At 46.7% G+C, this 18074-nt stretch overlaps 1 protein-coding gene across 1 annotated transcript in view; it reads right to left on the bottom strand.

The window, feature by feature from the left end:
* Positions 1 to 18074, bottom strand: part of PTPRN2 (protein tyrosine phosphatase receptor type N2) — a 637318-nt gene that overhangs the window by 106105 nt on the left and 513139 nt on the right. Inside the window, exon 13 of the mRNA XM_040062696.2 lies at positions 5 to 217. Within this exon, the coding sequence (XP_039918630.1) occupies positions 5 to 217 (213 nt within the window). The remainder of the gene's footprint in view (positions 1 to 4; positions 218 to 18074) is intronic.

Here is an 18074-nt window from a genome sequence, read left to right as displayed (position 1 = left end):
TTACCTGGTAAGCGGCGGGCGCATCGGAGCCGGCGTCAGCCCCCAGGGCCGAGAGCTTCTCCTTCAGGCGGTGGTGGGCGCGGTGGCGGAGGCAGTAGGCGACCCCCGACGCAGCCAGGACCCCGGCGATGCAGGCGAGGGACAGGAGGGTGAGGAGGAGGAATTTCGCGGACTCTGCCTCTTCCCCGCGCTGCGCGAGCGGCGGGACGTGGCTTTTCTGCAGGGGAGGAGAGAGAGGCAGCGCCTGAGTTGCGCGGTCACGGAGCGGCGCGGAGCGGGGATCCCGTCGGGGGGAACACCCGGTCGCCCTAACTTTCGGCCCGGGAGGGAGGCAAACAGGGAGGCAAAGCAGGGACAGAACCGCTGCCGTGCCCCGCTCCGTGCCCTCCCCTCCGGCGGGTCGCACTTAACTACCGAGAGGCGGAGGCGCTGGATGCGCGCAAGCACCGCGGAGCGCCCCGCGGCTCCTCGCACCGCTTCCAGGGCCAGGGGCAGCGAGGGGCGCAGCAAGAGAAAATCCGGTATTGTTTTTTTTCTTAGTGAAAAATAAAACGGGGTGGGGGGGGGGGAAGAAAAGTAGGTGGCGATCCTTCCTTTTGTCTGTTGTAGAGGGAAGCGGCTTGAAGAAAACCCCGATAGTTCCAAACTCCTCCAGATTACTATTATTTTTGCAGCAATAGGAGAGAATCCTTCTAGTGCATTTCACTTGTCTCCATGTGCTAAAAAGTTGTACAATAATTTCCCCTCATTAGCTTCATTATAAGCTATATTAGCAACAATTAAAAACGCAACATGAAAATGAAAAGACCAGGCGCGCAAATTGCAGCAAGACTCATTTGGCCTGCATTCCCCCTTTCACAATTACCAGGGAAATGAATTGAAAAGCACGCCCCTGCCTCAGTCCTGGTTGCTACAAGACGAGAACAATTAGCAAACTCCTTTCCACCACCTAATTTCGCGTGGTAACAAAATGGATTTTTCCCCATGAATGCCTAGCCGGCCTATTCATTATCTCTCCTCTATTAGTAATTTTCTGCTCCGTATTCAGCTAGCCAGCTCTTAATTTCCTCCTGTCTTGCAGTGTACACAGTGGCTCTTATGTCAGGCCCGGTCCATTTTTATCTTGTAATCATAAAGGCCACCAAAGCAATTATCGCTGGTCTTGACTGTAAAAGCTTGTCATTAATTAGCCTCCTTGCCTTCAGTGCTGCGGATTAGCCGGGGCTGAGGCTGAGTTAATGGAAATGCAGGTTCAGTCAGACTCCCGGATTTTCTTGCCTGGATGCGCCTCGCGGAGGAGGATCGCCGCTCCGTGCGCCCCGGCGGGGCGGCGGGGGGCGGGCGCGGGGCTCGCCGTGGCCACCGGCCGTGTGCCGCCCGCGTCCGCGCAGCCACCGCCGCGCCCGCCGCCTCCCCTCCCCTGCACGGCGGCCGGCCCCTCCTCCAAATCCCAACAGCCACCAGGAGGAGGGGGCTGCGCCCCCACCCCACCCCGCCCCGGCCGCGGGGGGCTCCGGAGCCGCCTCCTCGCCGCCGCCCCCGCCGGGCACCTGCCCCGGCCGCCCCGGGGGGAGCGCGGCCTCGGCTCGCACCGGGCGGGGGAACAGCCGGAGGGGCAGCACCGACGGCAGCCGCCGCGGTCTCGCCGCTCCCGCCGCCTCGGGCTCGGGGGGTAAAGGGCTGCTGCGCTCTCCATTAGCATCTCCCTGAAAGGCCCCGTCCTCCCGGGGCCAAGGGTCGCGATCTGCATCTCAATAGGCGGCTCCCGCCGAAGTGCCGGCGCCCCCTCCCCGAGCGCCGCGCCCCGGGACGCTAATCCTTCTCGCCGCGGTGTTTGGCCCCGCATCGGCCAGGCAGGGACGAGCCCCCAGTCCCGGACTCCCCCGCGGGCCGGCCCCGCTCATCGGGCGGCTCGGGCCGCCTCGGACCCCGGGTGGGTTCAGGGGTACTGACGGGAGGAAAGAGGCTGGCGGGCAGTTTCGGGCACTGTTCCTGTGCTTTACTTCTCTGCTGTCTCTACTACAGTTTTAAACGATTTTCTTGCTCTGGATGCTGTGTGACAGAGCCGCATCAAGAACACGGGGAAAGGGAGAAACGAGACAATGATGGGAGCAAAGTGCTGTCAAAAGCCCCGAGTAAATATTCAGAGGAGAAAGGGCGGCAGGCTCTCCCACTGGAGTTAGAGCGATTTTAGATGTTCCCTCCAACTTCGCCAGGCAGTTTTCCCCGCAAAGCTGGGGCTGCCGTCTCCGGAGCTGGCTGTCCTTGACAAAAGAACTGCTCGAAGCCCCCCCACGACATACAGCTATATGTGCTACGTACAGCTGCACTCGGGAGCCTGAAACATGGGAGAGTTAGAAACCTTCCGCGGGGCATTGCTTACACCTCGGCAAGCGTCTGCCCCGGGGGGAGTCGGAGTAGCCGTGTCCCTTGTGACAGGCTTCGGGCAGGCGAGGGCTTGCAAAAGCCCTGCACGTCCAGGGGGAGCGGCGCCCACGCCCGCCCCGAGCCCTGGGAGGAGATGGAGGCCCCGCCGAGGGAGGGCAGGGGCGAAGGGCCAAGGGGCACGGCCGCTGCCCGCTGCCCGGCTGTCGGAACAGGGGAAGGAAAGGGAAGGGAGAGGGGCTCTGCCGCGGAGCCGCCAGCCCTTCTCCCACTCCTTTCCTCCGTCCCGCCTCACGGGGAGCAGCTCCAGAGCCGCTGCCGTCGGGGGCCCGGAAGACTCCGCTCTCCCCTCCCTGCCTGCGGAGGCCGGTGCTTCGGGACACCTCGGCCAGCTCCCACGCCTTCCCCGGGAAACACCGCGGGAAGAGCGGCTGATGCCCCCTGCGCCGTCCCGCAGGAACCACCGGCAAAGTGCCATCGCCCGGCTCCGGCTCCAGCTCCGGGCCGCGCCCCGGCGGCGTCCCCGGGCCCCTGGCTGGGGACACCCGGGACCGCAGAGGGTGGCCCGGTCCGGCCCCCCCGGGCACGTCCCATCAGGACACAGCCCCCACTGTCCCCAAGGCAGTTGGAAGAACCCGCTGGCCTTTCATCCTGCTCGATGCCTGACCGAACGTCACGTTATGAAGCGGGTAAAAATTAATCCGACGTGTTAGTTACCAGCTCCCTCCCTCCTCCCACATCTCCCCCCAGCCGCCCCCGCTGCCTCTAGCCAGGAGCACAGATTTCCCCACCTCGCCTAACCCCCTGATTCTTCCCTGCAATAAGGCCCCAGCCTGAAACGGAGCCCAGGGTTAATTAGAGGCGTCCTGTCAGCCTTGACTTGAAATTGAAAGAAAAGTGTTTAAATATTTATGAATTTGACATTTACAGTCGGATGTCTTTTAAAGCAGAACACCTCTCCCTGTGCTGGTTGGGGCTGCCATGGTGCGAGTGCCATGGTGCGTGTGCCTGGGGTGGAAGGGGAACAATAGCTGTTGCATAACAAGAAAAACAAATTACCTCCCCACCCAAGGCTTAACAAATAAATAGACCACATAAATTTCACGCAATTAAATATTAAACTCGGCTACATGTAACTATGCATTTTTTTAAACTTCACATAACAGAATATATTGACGTTTCTCTGAATTATTTTCTCTCTTGAAAAGTGTGGAGTATCACAGTGTCTTGTGAAGGAAAAACAATCAATTCCTAAATGAATGGCTTCGAAAGTGAATCTGAATGAAGAGGCTTTGGAGGTGTTCATCCAGTCTTTACTTGCTTTGAAACAGCCCGACCTAGCTTAAATGGTAGAAGGCAAAGAACAACAGTACACCCAACACACACAGTGTTTACTTGAAGTACACTGCTTCTGTGAGGGTCTGTGGGCTTTTTAAGAGGAAAGAAAATGCTTAGGGTCTGATCTCATGTAGGCTTTCCCGGTCCCTCGACAGAACACATTTTATATACACCCAAAAGTGAGTCATTAACTAGAGCAGCCATAACACTAAAGTCACAAATCACTGTTCTAATCAAAGAGCAGCATCCCGTTCCGCGGTGTCATCCCATGATGCAGCAGAACAGTCGACATTTCAAACGAATTCCAGGCAAATGTCAGTAAATATTTAATGTACGCTTTCATGTAAATAAGTTCTCACACCTATGCTGGAAGTGTGGGAGAAAGTCTTTGTAAGAGCAGAGAGGACCTCCCCGTGCAGTGATGTGGGAGCTCACCATCCAGATGCCTCAGCAGAATTACACTTCATTATTTACTTTAGGACACAGGGCATGATTCTGGTCCTCGCAAAACTCTCACTGAAGTTGAGGTTTTGTTTTGCTTCATAAATTTAAGAAGATTTAAAACCCAATTTGGCAGTTACTGCACCTGACCACTCTTCCAGTTAACAATGGAAAAATCACTACAATTAATTTTAAACATCTCAACATTATAATTTTTTGCAATTTTTTGCATGCTTCGATTTTTGCATTTATATTACACAGTTCTGTTTCAGAACAATAATAAAAAAATAAGATTTCTTAGTAAATACGGGCAAAAAGAAGAACTTCAGAATATGATTTGTTTCAAAATATTAGAACGTTAAGAAACTCAAGAGGTGCTATTTTTAATTTGGAATTCACTATAGAATCTAATAAATGAGAGAAGTGAGGCGGAAATAATCATGTATTAATTCTGTGCATTACAAAATCTTTTCAGAAGCTATTATCAGAGCAAGAGGCATTGTGGTTTGGATTCAGGGTGGGAGAAATCCTTTGTGCAACTGAAAGCTATTGTTCCTCTGTGCAGATGAAATTGTACTTGCAAATATGCCATTCAAGGAAGGGAAAAAAGTACCTAGGCAGGAAAAAAGAATTCTACAAGAAAATCATTAGTCTTAAAAATAAACTTCAATTAAAAAAAGTTTTGGTTCATTGTTAGTTTGTTTTCTAAAAAATATCCTGTGTTAACACTTGCAGCCACTGACATTACAAGAAAATATAAAGGATATGCGTATTATTTCCTTATATAGAAAGCATGGAGAAAGGGATGTGTGTGTGTGTGTGTGTGTATATGTAATGTGTGTGTGTGTTCATATATATATATATACACACACACATCCATGTATGCCTGCTCATTTATATAAATCTAAACTTAAATTCACTTCTAGTCATTTCCCTCTCCCAGCGGTTATCTGAGACATAAGTTGATACTCTCTGCTGGTTAAGTTTTGATAGGTTACTAGAAAACCAGAGAAACACTTTACGTCAGGAGGAGCCTGGCTACCGTAATCTATCCCCAGGAAAGCTACAGTAAAGATTTTTTTACCTTTCAAAAAGTAAGAAAACAAAACAGAAGAGAAAGCAACATTTCCCTCAGTTTTGGGGGGAAATGTTGTGTCTCCTCCCCTACGGCGCTCCCAGTCAGGTTAGGCTGGGGCAGCAGGGCCTGGGGATGTTCACTGAACACTCCTTGTGTTCAGCACTGCACTCCCAAGCTGTTTGGTCCAGGCTACTTGTTGGTGTTTTAAGGTACTATCTTTAGAGTTACTGAGAGATTTCTGAGGCTGCTACCTTCTGCCTCCCTGTTCACACCCCCTCCTTCTCTCTGGAAAGCTCACCTGATGCCAGGATCACTTTCAGTAAATGTCAGTTCATCACCTGAAACGAGGTCAATTTAATGCTTTTACTCGGGAGGATGAAATCGGATGGGAAGGTACTTTTTGCTTCTTTTAGGGGTCGGAAAGATTAGACAAATTGACAAACGCAAAAGGCAGATGGATTTCTGGGAACAGCAGCTTATTCAAATCACTGAGAAAGGTCACTGCAAAAGCCACAGATCTATTCATCTGTAGGGGTACAATGATCTTTCCACAACCTTCAACACCACAAAGCACTCTGGAGCGTCTCTATACCTTTTAGTAGGATTAATACCATGAACAATGACTGAATACAATCAAGAATTCACTGAGTTCAAAGATCCATTGATCAATGGTAGATATTTTCTTCTGGTTTCCTAAAGGCAAACAGAAGTGAAGTTTCTGGTTAGAGTTACAAGAAACTGGAGCTATTATTCTGAATCTCACTACAAGGTGATGCTGAAATGCCAGAATGTCCAAGCACGGTGAAGAAGTTTGTGGCATGGAAAGAATAAGGTTGTGAAAGAGGAAATTCAATGAGCTTCAAGATTTTTGTGAGGATCTGGGTATTTTTTTGAAGTCAGCAGTTTGATAAAGAGCAAAGTACAAAAGCCTACAGCATCACTGATAGTGTAGGGATAACACACAACTGAGGAAACCGGACAGCCACATCCATGCCTGTGGAAGAGGTAGGTGAGTCGGAGATGGAGGAACGCGGCCCATCCTGCCCGAAGCCGCTCAGTGCTCCTCTGAGGCGGCAGCGAGGAGAGCTCGGAGACGGTGAAGAAACCACGGTGAAGAAACTTCGATCCCCGTCTCTAAGGGCTCGGGGGCAGTTAGGGCAAAGCAGAAGAGTGGGTGCACCAAGAAGTAGGTTTCCTCCGAAGCCCAGGCTTTGTTAGCCAGAGTAAAACCGTGAAAGAGAGGGACTCGGCAGGTCTAAGTCACAGAGTGTCAGAGCCCGAGCCAAGAGGACGGTCAGCGGCAGCCGAGCTTAATCAAATATCTTCAGCTAGCAAGAGAAACACGAGCCGCAGCGCCAGCGCTGATCTAATGCTGATGCTGAAGGCACATAATTCAGGGATTAGATAAGGCGCCCTTACAGCCGAGTGCCAGCGAGCGAGCCGGCTCTCGGTAATGCCGGCAAGCTCCGTCGGCGGAGCAGCCGCCCCGCCTCGCAGGGAGCCGGGCCGGGCCCCGCGGCCGTCCCCGCCCGGGAACGGGGCTCCGCGGCCGCACGCCCGCACCCACCGCGGGGTCCCGTCCTCGGGCCCCGAGCCGGGAACACGTCCCGGCCCGGCCGGGCCCGCTGCCCATTCCGCCCCGCTCCCGCTCGACGGCCCCGCGCCGGGGGCATCCCCGGGGCCGCGCTCGGCCGGGGGCGCGCAGCGCTTCGGCGGCCGCGCGGAGGCGAAGCGACCCCTCCGTCCGCCCGCGCCGCTCCGCGGAGCCCCGGCCCGGCCCCGACCGGCGGCGGACGGCGGCAGCAGCCGCCCCATGCCGGCCGGCCCCGCAGCCCACGCCGCGCACAAGGCTCCCCCGAGTCGCGGCCGGGCCGCCTCCAGAGACGCGGGCGCTCCCCCCACCCCGTCCACCGCCGCATGTACCTGCTGCCGGCGTGCCGGGACTCGGGAGAGGGACTCTGCGAGGGCTCGGCGCACCTCGGCGGGCTCCAGCAATCCTCCTCCGGTGCCAAAACTTCCCCCTTTCCCCCCCTCCGCCCCTCCTCAGCGCAGACAAAGGCGGCGGCCAGCACAGTCGCCCCTCAGAGCCCGCAGCCTCCTCCCGGTGCGGCTCGGCGGGGGCAGGCGGCGGCCCCGGGCGGCCCGGTGGTCCCCGCGGGGCGCGGGCGGAGGATGCCGGCGCGCCCCGGCGCTGCCCTCCTTATATCGGGCTGCTCGCAGCCCCTGCCGGCTGCCGCACATGGCCCATCCACCGGTTGCTATAGCGATGCCTCCCCTCCACATGTTGCTGGCAGCAATTGGCTAAGGAGGTCTGGGCTGTGCAGAAACCCTTCGCCGGAGTGCGGCGATGAATGGACACGGGCTGTGTCACTCATTCGGAAAAGCTGTTCGGGGTTTCTGTTGGGGACGTGCGGGGTTTTGGTTTTTTGTTGTGTTTTTTTTGTTGTTGTTGTTGTTTTGTGTATTTCCCCCCCCCCCCCTTTTGGTTGATTTTTTACTCGCACCCTCCCCCATCTTTTTCTTTTTCTTTTCTTTTCTTTTTTTTTTTTTTTTTTTTTCCCCTTGGTGTCTCTCTTGCAAGATGGAAGTGGAGGGTAGAACAATGACAGAAAGCCAAAAATAAAATCAAACAAGGACAGCAAGAAAAAGCTACAAATCATCTGCATCACAATACAGCAAAGGAGCCCACAACGCTTCTCCCTGAAAAGACTTTCCTCCTTAAAAAAAAAAAAATATATATATTCACACATTGCCAAGCAAAGGAGATACAAACTTTCTCCCCTCTCGTCCTCGTTCTCCAGGATACACACGAAATTAAGAAGGAGGAGTGTGCTCCCACCAGCCCCGGGACAGTATCAAAGTCCAGGTGGATAAATCGCGGCGGGCACTGCTCAGAGCCGGCGCGGCGAGCGGGGCCGAGCTGTGCCCAGCGCTGCGCGCCCGTAACTCGCAGTCAAAGCCACGCTCCCGCTCAGGTGCCCGGGGCAGCACCGACCCTTCCAACGAAACGGACCCCGCAGTCTTCCCCATCTCCCTCAAATTCCCGCATGCCGCCGACAAGCGCGCCGCGGGCCGACCCTCCAGCATCTGCCCACGAAGCGCCCCGGCTGCGGGAGCGGGACAAGAGCGGGCGGGGAGCGGCCGGGGGCTGCCGCGCGTGGGTGGCAGGTCCCTTCGATCTTCCCTCCCCCGCCGATGAACGGCCTTCCCGCTTCCCCGTCCCCATTGTTTCCCGCTGTCACTGCGTCTGGGGATGGCAGGCAGGGCAGAGCCGGCTTTCCTCTGTCCGTGGAGGCGGGCAGTCCTTGGCAGTCCTTTCCCTTTCCCCTTCCTCTTCCCTTTCCCCTTTCCCCTTTCCCTTCCCCTTCTCCTCCGCAGCCGTCCCGCCCCCACGCCGCCGCGGCCGCTGTGCCCCGGGCGGCCCCGGCCCGAGCTGTTCTGAGCCTCCCTGCACACACCTCCCCTCGGCAGGGACCCCCGGCCCCGCCCGCCCCTTCCCAGCCGCGGAGCGGCCCCGGCGGTGGGACGGTGCGGAGAGGCAGTGTGCGGGATGGGATGGGATGGGTTGGGATGGGATGGGATGGGATGGGATGGGATGGGTTGGGATGGGATGGGATGGGATGGGATGGGATAGGGTGGGATGGGATGGGATGGGATGGGATGGGATGGGATGGGATGGGATGGGATGGGATGGGATGGGATGGGGTGGGATGGGATGGGATGGGATGGGATGGGATGGGGTGGGATGGGATGGGATGGGGTGGGATAGGATGGGATGGGGTGGGATGGGGTGGGGTGGGATGGGATGGGATGGACAGGACAGGCCGCCCTTTCCCCACACCCCTGCTGTCCCGGCAGCCGTCTGGGGCTCGGCCGCTGCCGCTTGCCCGGCCCCGGAGGGCTTTGCCTTCCCGGCTGGAGCGGGAGACCCTGGCTCTCTGCTGCTGTCCCGGGGACACCGCAGCAGAGCCGTATAGCAATTCCTATGCCCCCTTTTCCTCTCGACAGTATTCATCCTTCTAGCACCCCTCGGCAGCTGGCACCTGGGTAAGGGACATGCACCTGTGCGGGGAGCCAAGGAAGTGCAAGGGCCGCCTGAGTTCCCGCCTCAGAGCGACACTTCACTTAATCTTGCAGGACGGCACCGAAATGTCATCACCATCTCCTGTACAGGGTCGTTCTGCCGTGTCCAGAAAGTGCAGAGTGGTTGTGCCACGGGCTCACCTCCACTAACATCTCACCCACACCCAGCCTTCACATTCCAGGGCGAGGAAGATGCTCTTTACATCATCACCGTTTCCAAAAAGAAGCTTTCCAGGCAGGAGAGGTACTCCTCACCTGGCTTCTGCTCGAGCAAAATCCTTCACGTTCCCCCAGATTAACACAAATTTGGCTTCTCCAAACATTTCCTCAGCCACGTTTGTAGTGCTTGGTCTGAAAGCATTGCTTTGTCAGTCTGTCAGCCTGAGAGGACCCTCTCCGCCTGATATTCTCCTGGCCCCGGAGGAACCGGAGCATACATAATCTGCTCACTAACCTGCATTGCTTAAGTTGAAAGATAAATGAACCCGCCAAGTGATTTCATTAAAGGGACACTTGTGTTTGCATATTGATCCTTCTAATGAACCGTCTGAAACTGATAAATACTTCCGTTAGCTTTGTAGTTTGTATTTAGTATTTAAAAACATATTCATTAAGATTTCCTGGGAAAATATTTCTGTATCTTTTCAGAACTGTCAGGTTGAACATGAATTTGGCTGGCCAAGTGTCAAGAGACCGCAAAATACTTGTTAAAACAAATATTTTTTTAAACAGTGAGATTTTGAGAAATTAAAAAAACTTTTCACATTTATGTAATTTTCATTACTTTTATCCCATTCTAAATACGACCCTTGAAGCAATGACAGATACTTGTGAGGGTTTTGTCACAGGGAGAAAATATTTAAACATAGATTGTTTAACATGTTATTCATTAAAAATGTAAAAGGTGTTGAGAGATAGAAGAAATAATTTTCAATTGTTTATTAATTTAAAATTTAAAATCTGTTTTTAAAGTATCTATAGAACTGTTGGTCACACATCTGTTAACTGACTTACTGATAAATTTTCTCACATGATTTAATTAATTATAAAACAGGAAAACAAAAGAAACCCCTATCATCAGCAGCATTTCATTATAAAATTTATAGAAAGTTTCATGTCTTGTTCTCAGGAAAAAAAGTTGACATTGAAAGTATACATGACTTTGAGACAGTTTCTTTGGGCTTAGCGCATCTAAAAATACCGGTATTTTTAAGGTTTACATTAAAATTCATCCAAATTCAAGAGCTGTATTTGAACTATGCCTAAAATATTCTAAAATCTTGCCATTTCAGTGAGAATGATGCTGAAACGTATTTCCATTTTGCACAGAACAAAACCCTTGCCTGAGATCCACCAATGTTTGTCAGGGCTCCCTAAAAATCTGTTCTTCCTAACTGGGCACTGAAAACCACACTGACCATGTTGCCTTGATTTCTGACTACAGATCTGTCTGCACTTCTAAGTTTAGTCACTTCTTTCTGCAAATACATGCACAGTGTGCAGCATGAAATAGATTTTAATTCTTTTAAAGCATGTATGATAAAGCTAAAACACCATTTAATCTCATTTGTTGTTCTTTTTTCATAAAAAACTCCTTTGGAGCCTTTCTCATTAAATACAGATCCAAATACGTTGTAGGGGATTTTCTGTAGATTTTCTGTCCATGTGGATCTTGAAATCAAAGTTGAATTTCCTTCACTCTGGTGAACAAAGCATCTTTTTTCAAATATTAACTTCCTATACCACATGCATTTAAATTACTTTAACTTTAGGAATATGCGTTTTAAGAAGGAGGCAGAACTCCCATGTGTTGAAACCACACCTTTCTTATAAACAAAACCAACATCTAGGACTATAATTTAAAAGTAGAGTTAGCAGAATTTTAACCACTAGACTCCATTGAGTTTCATGTCTTATATTCTCATGCTCAGATGTGAAGATCAACAACAGACACATTGTACTTACAAGTAAATTCTAGAGCTCTTAGCTTTATTAAGAAAATTATTTCATTCTGGCTAAGATTTGAATCTAATTAATCTGTCTTGCAGTTTAAAAATGATAACTAAATTCAAGCTGCATACTATTCTTCAGAGACAGCTTAAAATATTAATTAAGTAAAGAGTGCATTTTCCATTTATTTTAATTACATTAATACAGTTTCAATAAATAAAATAGTTCTATGCTTCATCAAAACAAACTAGGATGCAGATTTTCCTATTGATTAGTTCTCTGCTCACATTGGCCCTCTTGACTGTTTATTTTTAAATTGGAAAGAGATGCAGAAATGTTTGGGGGCTCCCATTAGTGAAGTGAGGTCCAACGGTCTGAAAAGGTCAGTTCAGTTTTCCAGGAGGCTGAGAAGCCCTGTTAAAGTGGCATCCTGATAATGTATTGCTTATAAAGGTAGTCAGTGGGATAAAGCTGGATGCTTTTATAGACATTTTTAAACAAATAAAGTTTTTAGTTTATTGCATTTTCCCAGGTAACTCAAAAAGCCCCAAAGCTGTTAGATCTCTCTGATCCACTTGCCTGTGATGCTTACTGATCCACAGACAAAATATTGCAAGACCAGTGGATAAATTGCATTTTTAATATTCAATTTAATTAAAGACAACATGTTCTAGATTTGCAGGTGCACCTCTTTCTTGAGATAAATCACAGGACAAGGCAGAGGAGTCTTGTTAGTAGCTACATCAAAAAATAAAAAGTGTCATTCTACCTAATTCAGTAATAATTCTATTCTTCAAATATTTGAGCAGCAGCATCAGCTGAAGGAAAACTAAATATTGAAGACAAGGTTTCAAAATACCTTAGGAGTCACAGCGGGTGTTTTGAAACCTATCCTTTATATAGAACATTTTGAGTGTCTTTATAGGGCCCAGTCCTGCCTCCTTTATTCTAAGAAATCAAAGATAAATCAACAGAACCAATCAGAATATTATCTGAAACACAGTAGCAAAAGTTTTCATAGTGAGGCTTTACGTAAATTGGTATTTCACAAAATAAAAAAAAAAAAGAAAATTATGCTATTGAAACTTTAATTCCATTGTGATTAGGTTTATATTCACAGACTATAGATTAAAATATTAATCTAAGTTTTAACATGGGACTAAATACTATTATTGTGAAATCCTGGTTAAGAAGCTTCTATAAAAATGCCAACTTAAAAACTGTTTCATGGCAAAACATGATGAGAAATGCATGATTTTGCACTGTGATCTTGTTATAACAAAATGTGGCTATCATTGAAATGCTGGACTCCTTTTATGCATCAGTACTGAATGTGCCAAGAATTCAGAGAACTATGAGGTATCAATTTTCCCTACTGTAACATCAGCAGCTTAGTTTGTTAAAGTGCTATTTTAATATCATAATGGAAAGGGTGTTTGTTTCTTCTTTCCTGAAATGAAAACGAACTAGTACAGTTCAACTCTGAAAAAGTATTTTCAGAATAGTAGCTAGTGCTGCAAATCTGAAGGAGATCTGAAGTCACGATGTGTTTTTCCTGCCTTTGACACAGATATTGCTCTTTCTGTCTTATCTCCTAATACTGGTAGCCTCAGGACAAGCACAGGTTACGTTAGAAAATTGTCCTTCATTATATCGATCGAAATTCACTTCCAACCTACCTCAATCTGATGTTTGAACATTTTTATTAGCTTTAAATTGTTTGCATTATGAATTTAAATTAATAAAATGCTTTTATAAATAGGTTAAAGTTCTGAAGCAGATGGCTTACAAAGTTCTTATATGCTTCACAGAGTCCCACTGAGTTTCTTTTGGCACTGACCTTCCATTTCTAACTGCAGAGAACAACCATCTCTGTGGAATATTCAGCAATGCCTTCTATGAAAATGGATGGAGATAGCATTTAAACTGGTATACAAAGTTTTGAGAAAATCCAGAGTTGCAAAGCATTGTCTGGGCAACTGAAGTTCATGTACTGCTAGAATTCCACTTTATTTTAGATTTCTAGTTGCTGCTACCATTGCTTTAGGGGCCCTGATGAAAGCCTTGATTTTATGTTGTGGCACACAGAAACGGTGGAAACCTGAGCAGCATTAGAAATATCACCAGGAATACTGGTCCTGGAGCTGGGCTTCAACGGATAATTTGGCAAAGATGGCAGACACCCAATAAAATCCTAAATGTACTTTCACTGTATCTAATAAAGACACCACCTCCGCTCCCACCCCACTTCTCTATTTCAGAAAGCAATTTACCAGGGTTTTCCTCTTTTTCTCCTCCTACTGAAGAAATGACAAAATGTCCCTTCTTCGTTGGAAGCAGGCCCTTAGCCAATAAAGCAAGTGGGCACTATGTCTGTGGCATTTGTAATATAACGAGAATCCTGAAAATATTAACACTTACCAAAAAGAGAAGGAAGATCCTGACACTTAGAGAAATGAGGATAGAGACTACATAACTTTCAGAAAGTCCCTTTCTTCTCTGAGTCATGCAAGCATTTGAGAACATTGCAAAATTTCACCTTTTCTGGCTACAGAAAAACAGAAGGTGACTGCATCAGTTTATGCAACCCCCAGCTATAAAATCTAGATAAACAATCGTGTGTGACAACAGGCTAATGAGAGTGTGCTAGCATGAATGGGTCACATAGTCATTTTAAAAATATGTAGCCTCAGATTACGTATGAAATCAGAAAGGTTGTTGAAAAAGCACCTATGCTATGTTTTCCACCTAATGAGGCATGAACATGCAGTCCTAGCAGAGTTTTTCAGTTGATTTCAAAACAGAGTTCAAATTCAAAATTCCAGTTAAACCAGTATGGCTTTAGAGTCCTTGCTTTACTGACACGGGTGTGTCCATCCCCAGCAGATGTAGGTATGGTCTCTGAGCTTTTACCTGGACTCAGACACTTGGTGCTTGAAGCAATTATCATGAAGTCTCCTTTTTTTATATGGAGGAAGAAGAACAATGGTGTGATTTATATGAACAGAAGCTTTCATCCTCAGCTGTGGTCTTACAAGTGACACCAAGAGCTACATCACTGTATTCCCATAACTTTGTCAGAGTTTCCAAAGGGCAAAGAGTGGAGGGGTCATGTCAAAGCTTGAGAAGACGTGCACTGACAAGCCTCTCATGCAAAGCTAATTGCACAGGGAAAGCCAGAGTTTCTGAGATCTTCTGTTTATCAGTGTTTTTTGTTGGTTTTTTTTGGTGTGATTTGCTCAGTACTTTGAGAGAAAGACCTTGCCTCTTCCCTCCTTTAATCACTCAGTGTATGATAACTTTGTACAAGAAGTTTTTCAATAAATCTTAAAGACTTCTCTTAATTCAGCATCAAAGTTTAAATTGTCAGTAATACTTATGATGCACCCCTTTCAGACACAGAGCTCAGGAAAATTTAGGGTTTTACCATCCAAATCCATAGAATTTAGTATTCCACAATGAATTAGACAGTCACCTACACAGCTGCTCCTAAGTTTTATGTGTTCCATTTCCTTGTAAAATCAAGGAATCAATGAGGAACAGTACTTATGGAAATTTTTCATCTGGAAGTCCTTCCAGCTTCCCCCTGGTCCTGGCCTCAGAGCTCCCAAAGGTGCCATGGAGATCTCAGGATATATTTTAAATATACCCAGGGAAGAGCTACAGTCTTGGTGCCTGGATCAATTGTTTGGTGCATGAAAGTGTAACTCTCCCAGAGGCATCTGAGAGGCCAGGAATCGTGTGCCATGATCAAAGTTTGCACTCTTTCCTGCTACCCAGCTCTGCTTGTAGGAAAAAAACACACTAGGGTCTGACATCACAGGTAAAAGGAAACTATGCCTGAGAGTATTGTACTGTTTTAAAACACACATGTACAGGAAGTTTTAAGAATTGTAGCTTAATTATTAATTAATAAAATTAATTAAAAAATTCTGTTCTTCAGCTCTTCAAGGAAATTGAGAAGAGGCTTTTGAGGAAAGGATGTGTGAAAATACTCTTTAAGGACTTCATGTTCCTATGTCATTATCTCTAACTCACTGGTTTTAATAGTTTTGTTTCTCTAGCTACGTAAAGCTGTGGGGTTGACTGTCCTGTCTTCACTAAGCTTCACTGGCACTGCTGGGGATTTCTTGGCTGTAACCCCACTGTGTTCCCCTAAACATGTTTGTGCCTTTTCACCCTGCCCCTTGCTCCCAAAACCCCAAGTCAAGTCCATGAATCACAGAACGTTCTTCAGCTGAGGGCTTAGAGTGAGATGCAACCACTGCCGTGGTCTCCTGCTGGTCTGAAAAGGCTCATAACAAATATAATTTCTTTTCTTTTATGTTCAATATTTTAGTTACTCTACTGTTGATCACAATTAAAATCAAATGAAAAAATGTCATCCCCCTAGAAAAGTTACCATAGAAACAACACCAGAGAATTCCCTTTAAAAATGTCAAGATTTCCCTCACATTTAAATACAGACTCGCAGGCATTACTCATGCCCCATTAAAAACTGCAACACATCCAGTGAGTCATTAGGTTAAAAATACATCTACAAACATACACTCTTTTAGGGTAGTGATGTTTTTGTCTCAATAAATGTATATCATGACATGACCCAACTTTTGATTTTATCCTCTGCTACCTTACATCCCCAGAGAAAACTTGAACACTGTCGTCTCTTGTTCAAACACCTGATTGAGGAAGGAGAGAACAAAAATGAAGAGTGACAAAACACACAGAATGTAAGCAATGCCAGCAAAAGCTGCTTGGAAAGGAAGAAAAACTTTGAAAACATATTTATGTGGTAGTAGACAAGATGAATGGAAAGAATATCGTCTGAAATGAGACACAGTGCAGACATTCTCCACACACAGAGAGAATTTTAATGTTGTATCCTTAAGTAAGAAAATCTTAAATTGAAAAATGTCCTAATTTAATGTAATCCAGGCCATGGTACTGGGCTTTATAACTCAATTTTCATTTCTTTGTACCAATCTGTAGCATAACATTAATCTCACCTACGATGCTGCTCCATCCTCCTTCCATGGCATAGCTGGCAAACTCTGAAATATTCTGGCAGAGCAGAAGAAGTTCCTTCTGCATTAGACACTTTGATCATATGGAAGCTGAAGAAAATAAGCTCTAGTCAAAGTGGAAGGTGCTTTACAAGTAATAATAATGTAAATTTAAAGAAAATTCAGAGCTGGCCACAAAGAAAGCTGATAAATAGTTTATTCATAAACTCTTGCATATTTAGAGAAGATAATAATATAAAGGCATTGTGCCTTCCCTTTGCATTACTGGGTCTGCTGTAGATAAACAGCATGGCTGAATGGAACCAGATTAATGATAATAATGATAGTTTTCTCATTTTCTTTGTAGTAGAGCCAACCTGAAAATGAGGAAAAACAACAAAATTGAACTATTTTTTTGTTCTTCAGGCTCTTATAAAAATGTTTCATTTCTTTCATTTTCTTAATGCAGGGAGTCTTAGAAATTTGCTTCAGAATTTTTAGTGGTAAAAATCCTATTTTTGCTTAGCCCTATTTCCTCTTTTTTCTCCTTTTTTTTTTTTTTTCTTTACTTCTTTCTCTATTTTTTCCTCCCTTACTAAAAGAGAGAAAAAAATCCCTTCAGAGGACAGATATAAGGAAAAAAACAAACCCAGTCAAAAAAAAAAAAAAAAAAAAAAAAGCATGAAACAAAATAGTTTTTCTTCCTTCCAATACTGAGCTTCCACTGAGCACTTAGATTTGCCAAAAAGGCTGCAAACATTTTCCATATTAAAGAGGATTTTCAGATACATTATTTTATCTTCTTCTTGTTGTTGTTGTTTGGTTTGGTTGTGGGGGGTTTTTTGTGTGTCTGTGGGTTTTTTGTTTGTTTGTTTTTGTTTGTTTGTTTTGTTTTGTTCATTTGTTTGTTTGTTTTTTAATCAGAATCACAACACGGAGGAGGTTGGAAGGGACCAATAGAGGTCATTTAGTCCAACCTCCTGCTCAGACAGGTTATGCTAGAGCATATTACTCAGGATTATGTTCAGACAGCTTTTGAATATCTCCACAGAACCTCTCTGGGCAACCTCCTTCAGTGCTCAATCACCTGCATAGTAAAGTTCTTCCTCATGTTCAGGGGGAACTTGCCACTACCCACTTGTTAATTCATATAATCATCATACTCTGATTGTTAAAATATAGTTTTAGGTTTTCTGCTATCAGAATTGGATTTTGTGTTCCCAATTCAACTATATGACATGGAAAATGAGAATGAACCCAAGGAGCTAACTGAGATTATATAAAAGTGAGGAGCAGTATTTTATCAGGACAGATGTTTGTAGAACACCCCATCAGAGAAACATATTCTGGAAGTGATGCCACTCTTTAAATTAACTTAAAATTTTGATTAGAAATTTCCTGCCACTCAGAAAGATAAATGTAGTATTTTCATCCCAAAACCAGGAAGGGCAGTGCATAGTACAGCTGTAACTGAGGTATCCTTGCTGTGCTAATTTATTATTTCTGAAATGAAAGAACAGGTTTTGGAAATACTTAGATATGATTTATATACTTGGATATAGTTTTTCACCAGCACCAGTCTCACAAAGGGTTATATTCTGAGTTATACCCCAAATTGTAGCCCAGCCGTACTGATAACAGGCTTTGCTCATTAGGCATTAGCAAGAGGCAGAAATTTGCCACTGCCAGCATGGACTGAAGGGAAAGGTTTAGATATGAAACACAAGCATATTGTGGCAAGTTTTCAGCTGGAAGTTGATTTCAAATCTTTGGTAATTATGCTTCTATTCAGTGCC

This window comes from Hirundo rustica, chromosome 1 (genome assembly GCF_015227805.2).
Source record: "Hirundo rustica isolate bHirRus1 chromosome 1, bHirRus1.pri.v3, whole genome shotgun sequence".
Taxonomy (NCBI): domain Eukaryota; kingdom Metazoa; phylum Chordata; class Aves; order Passeriformes; family Hirundinidae; genus Hirundo; species Hirundo rustica.
This window is presented reverse-complemented; position numbering and strand designations above follow the sequence as displayed.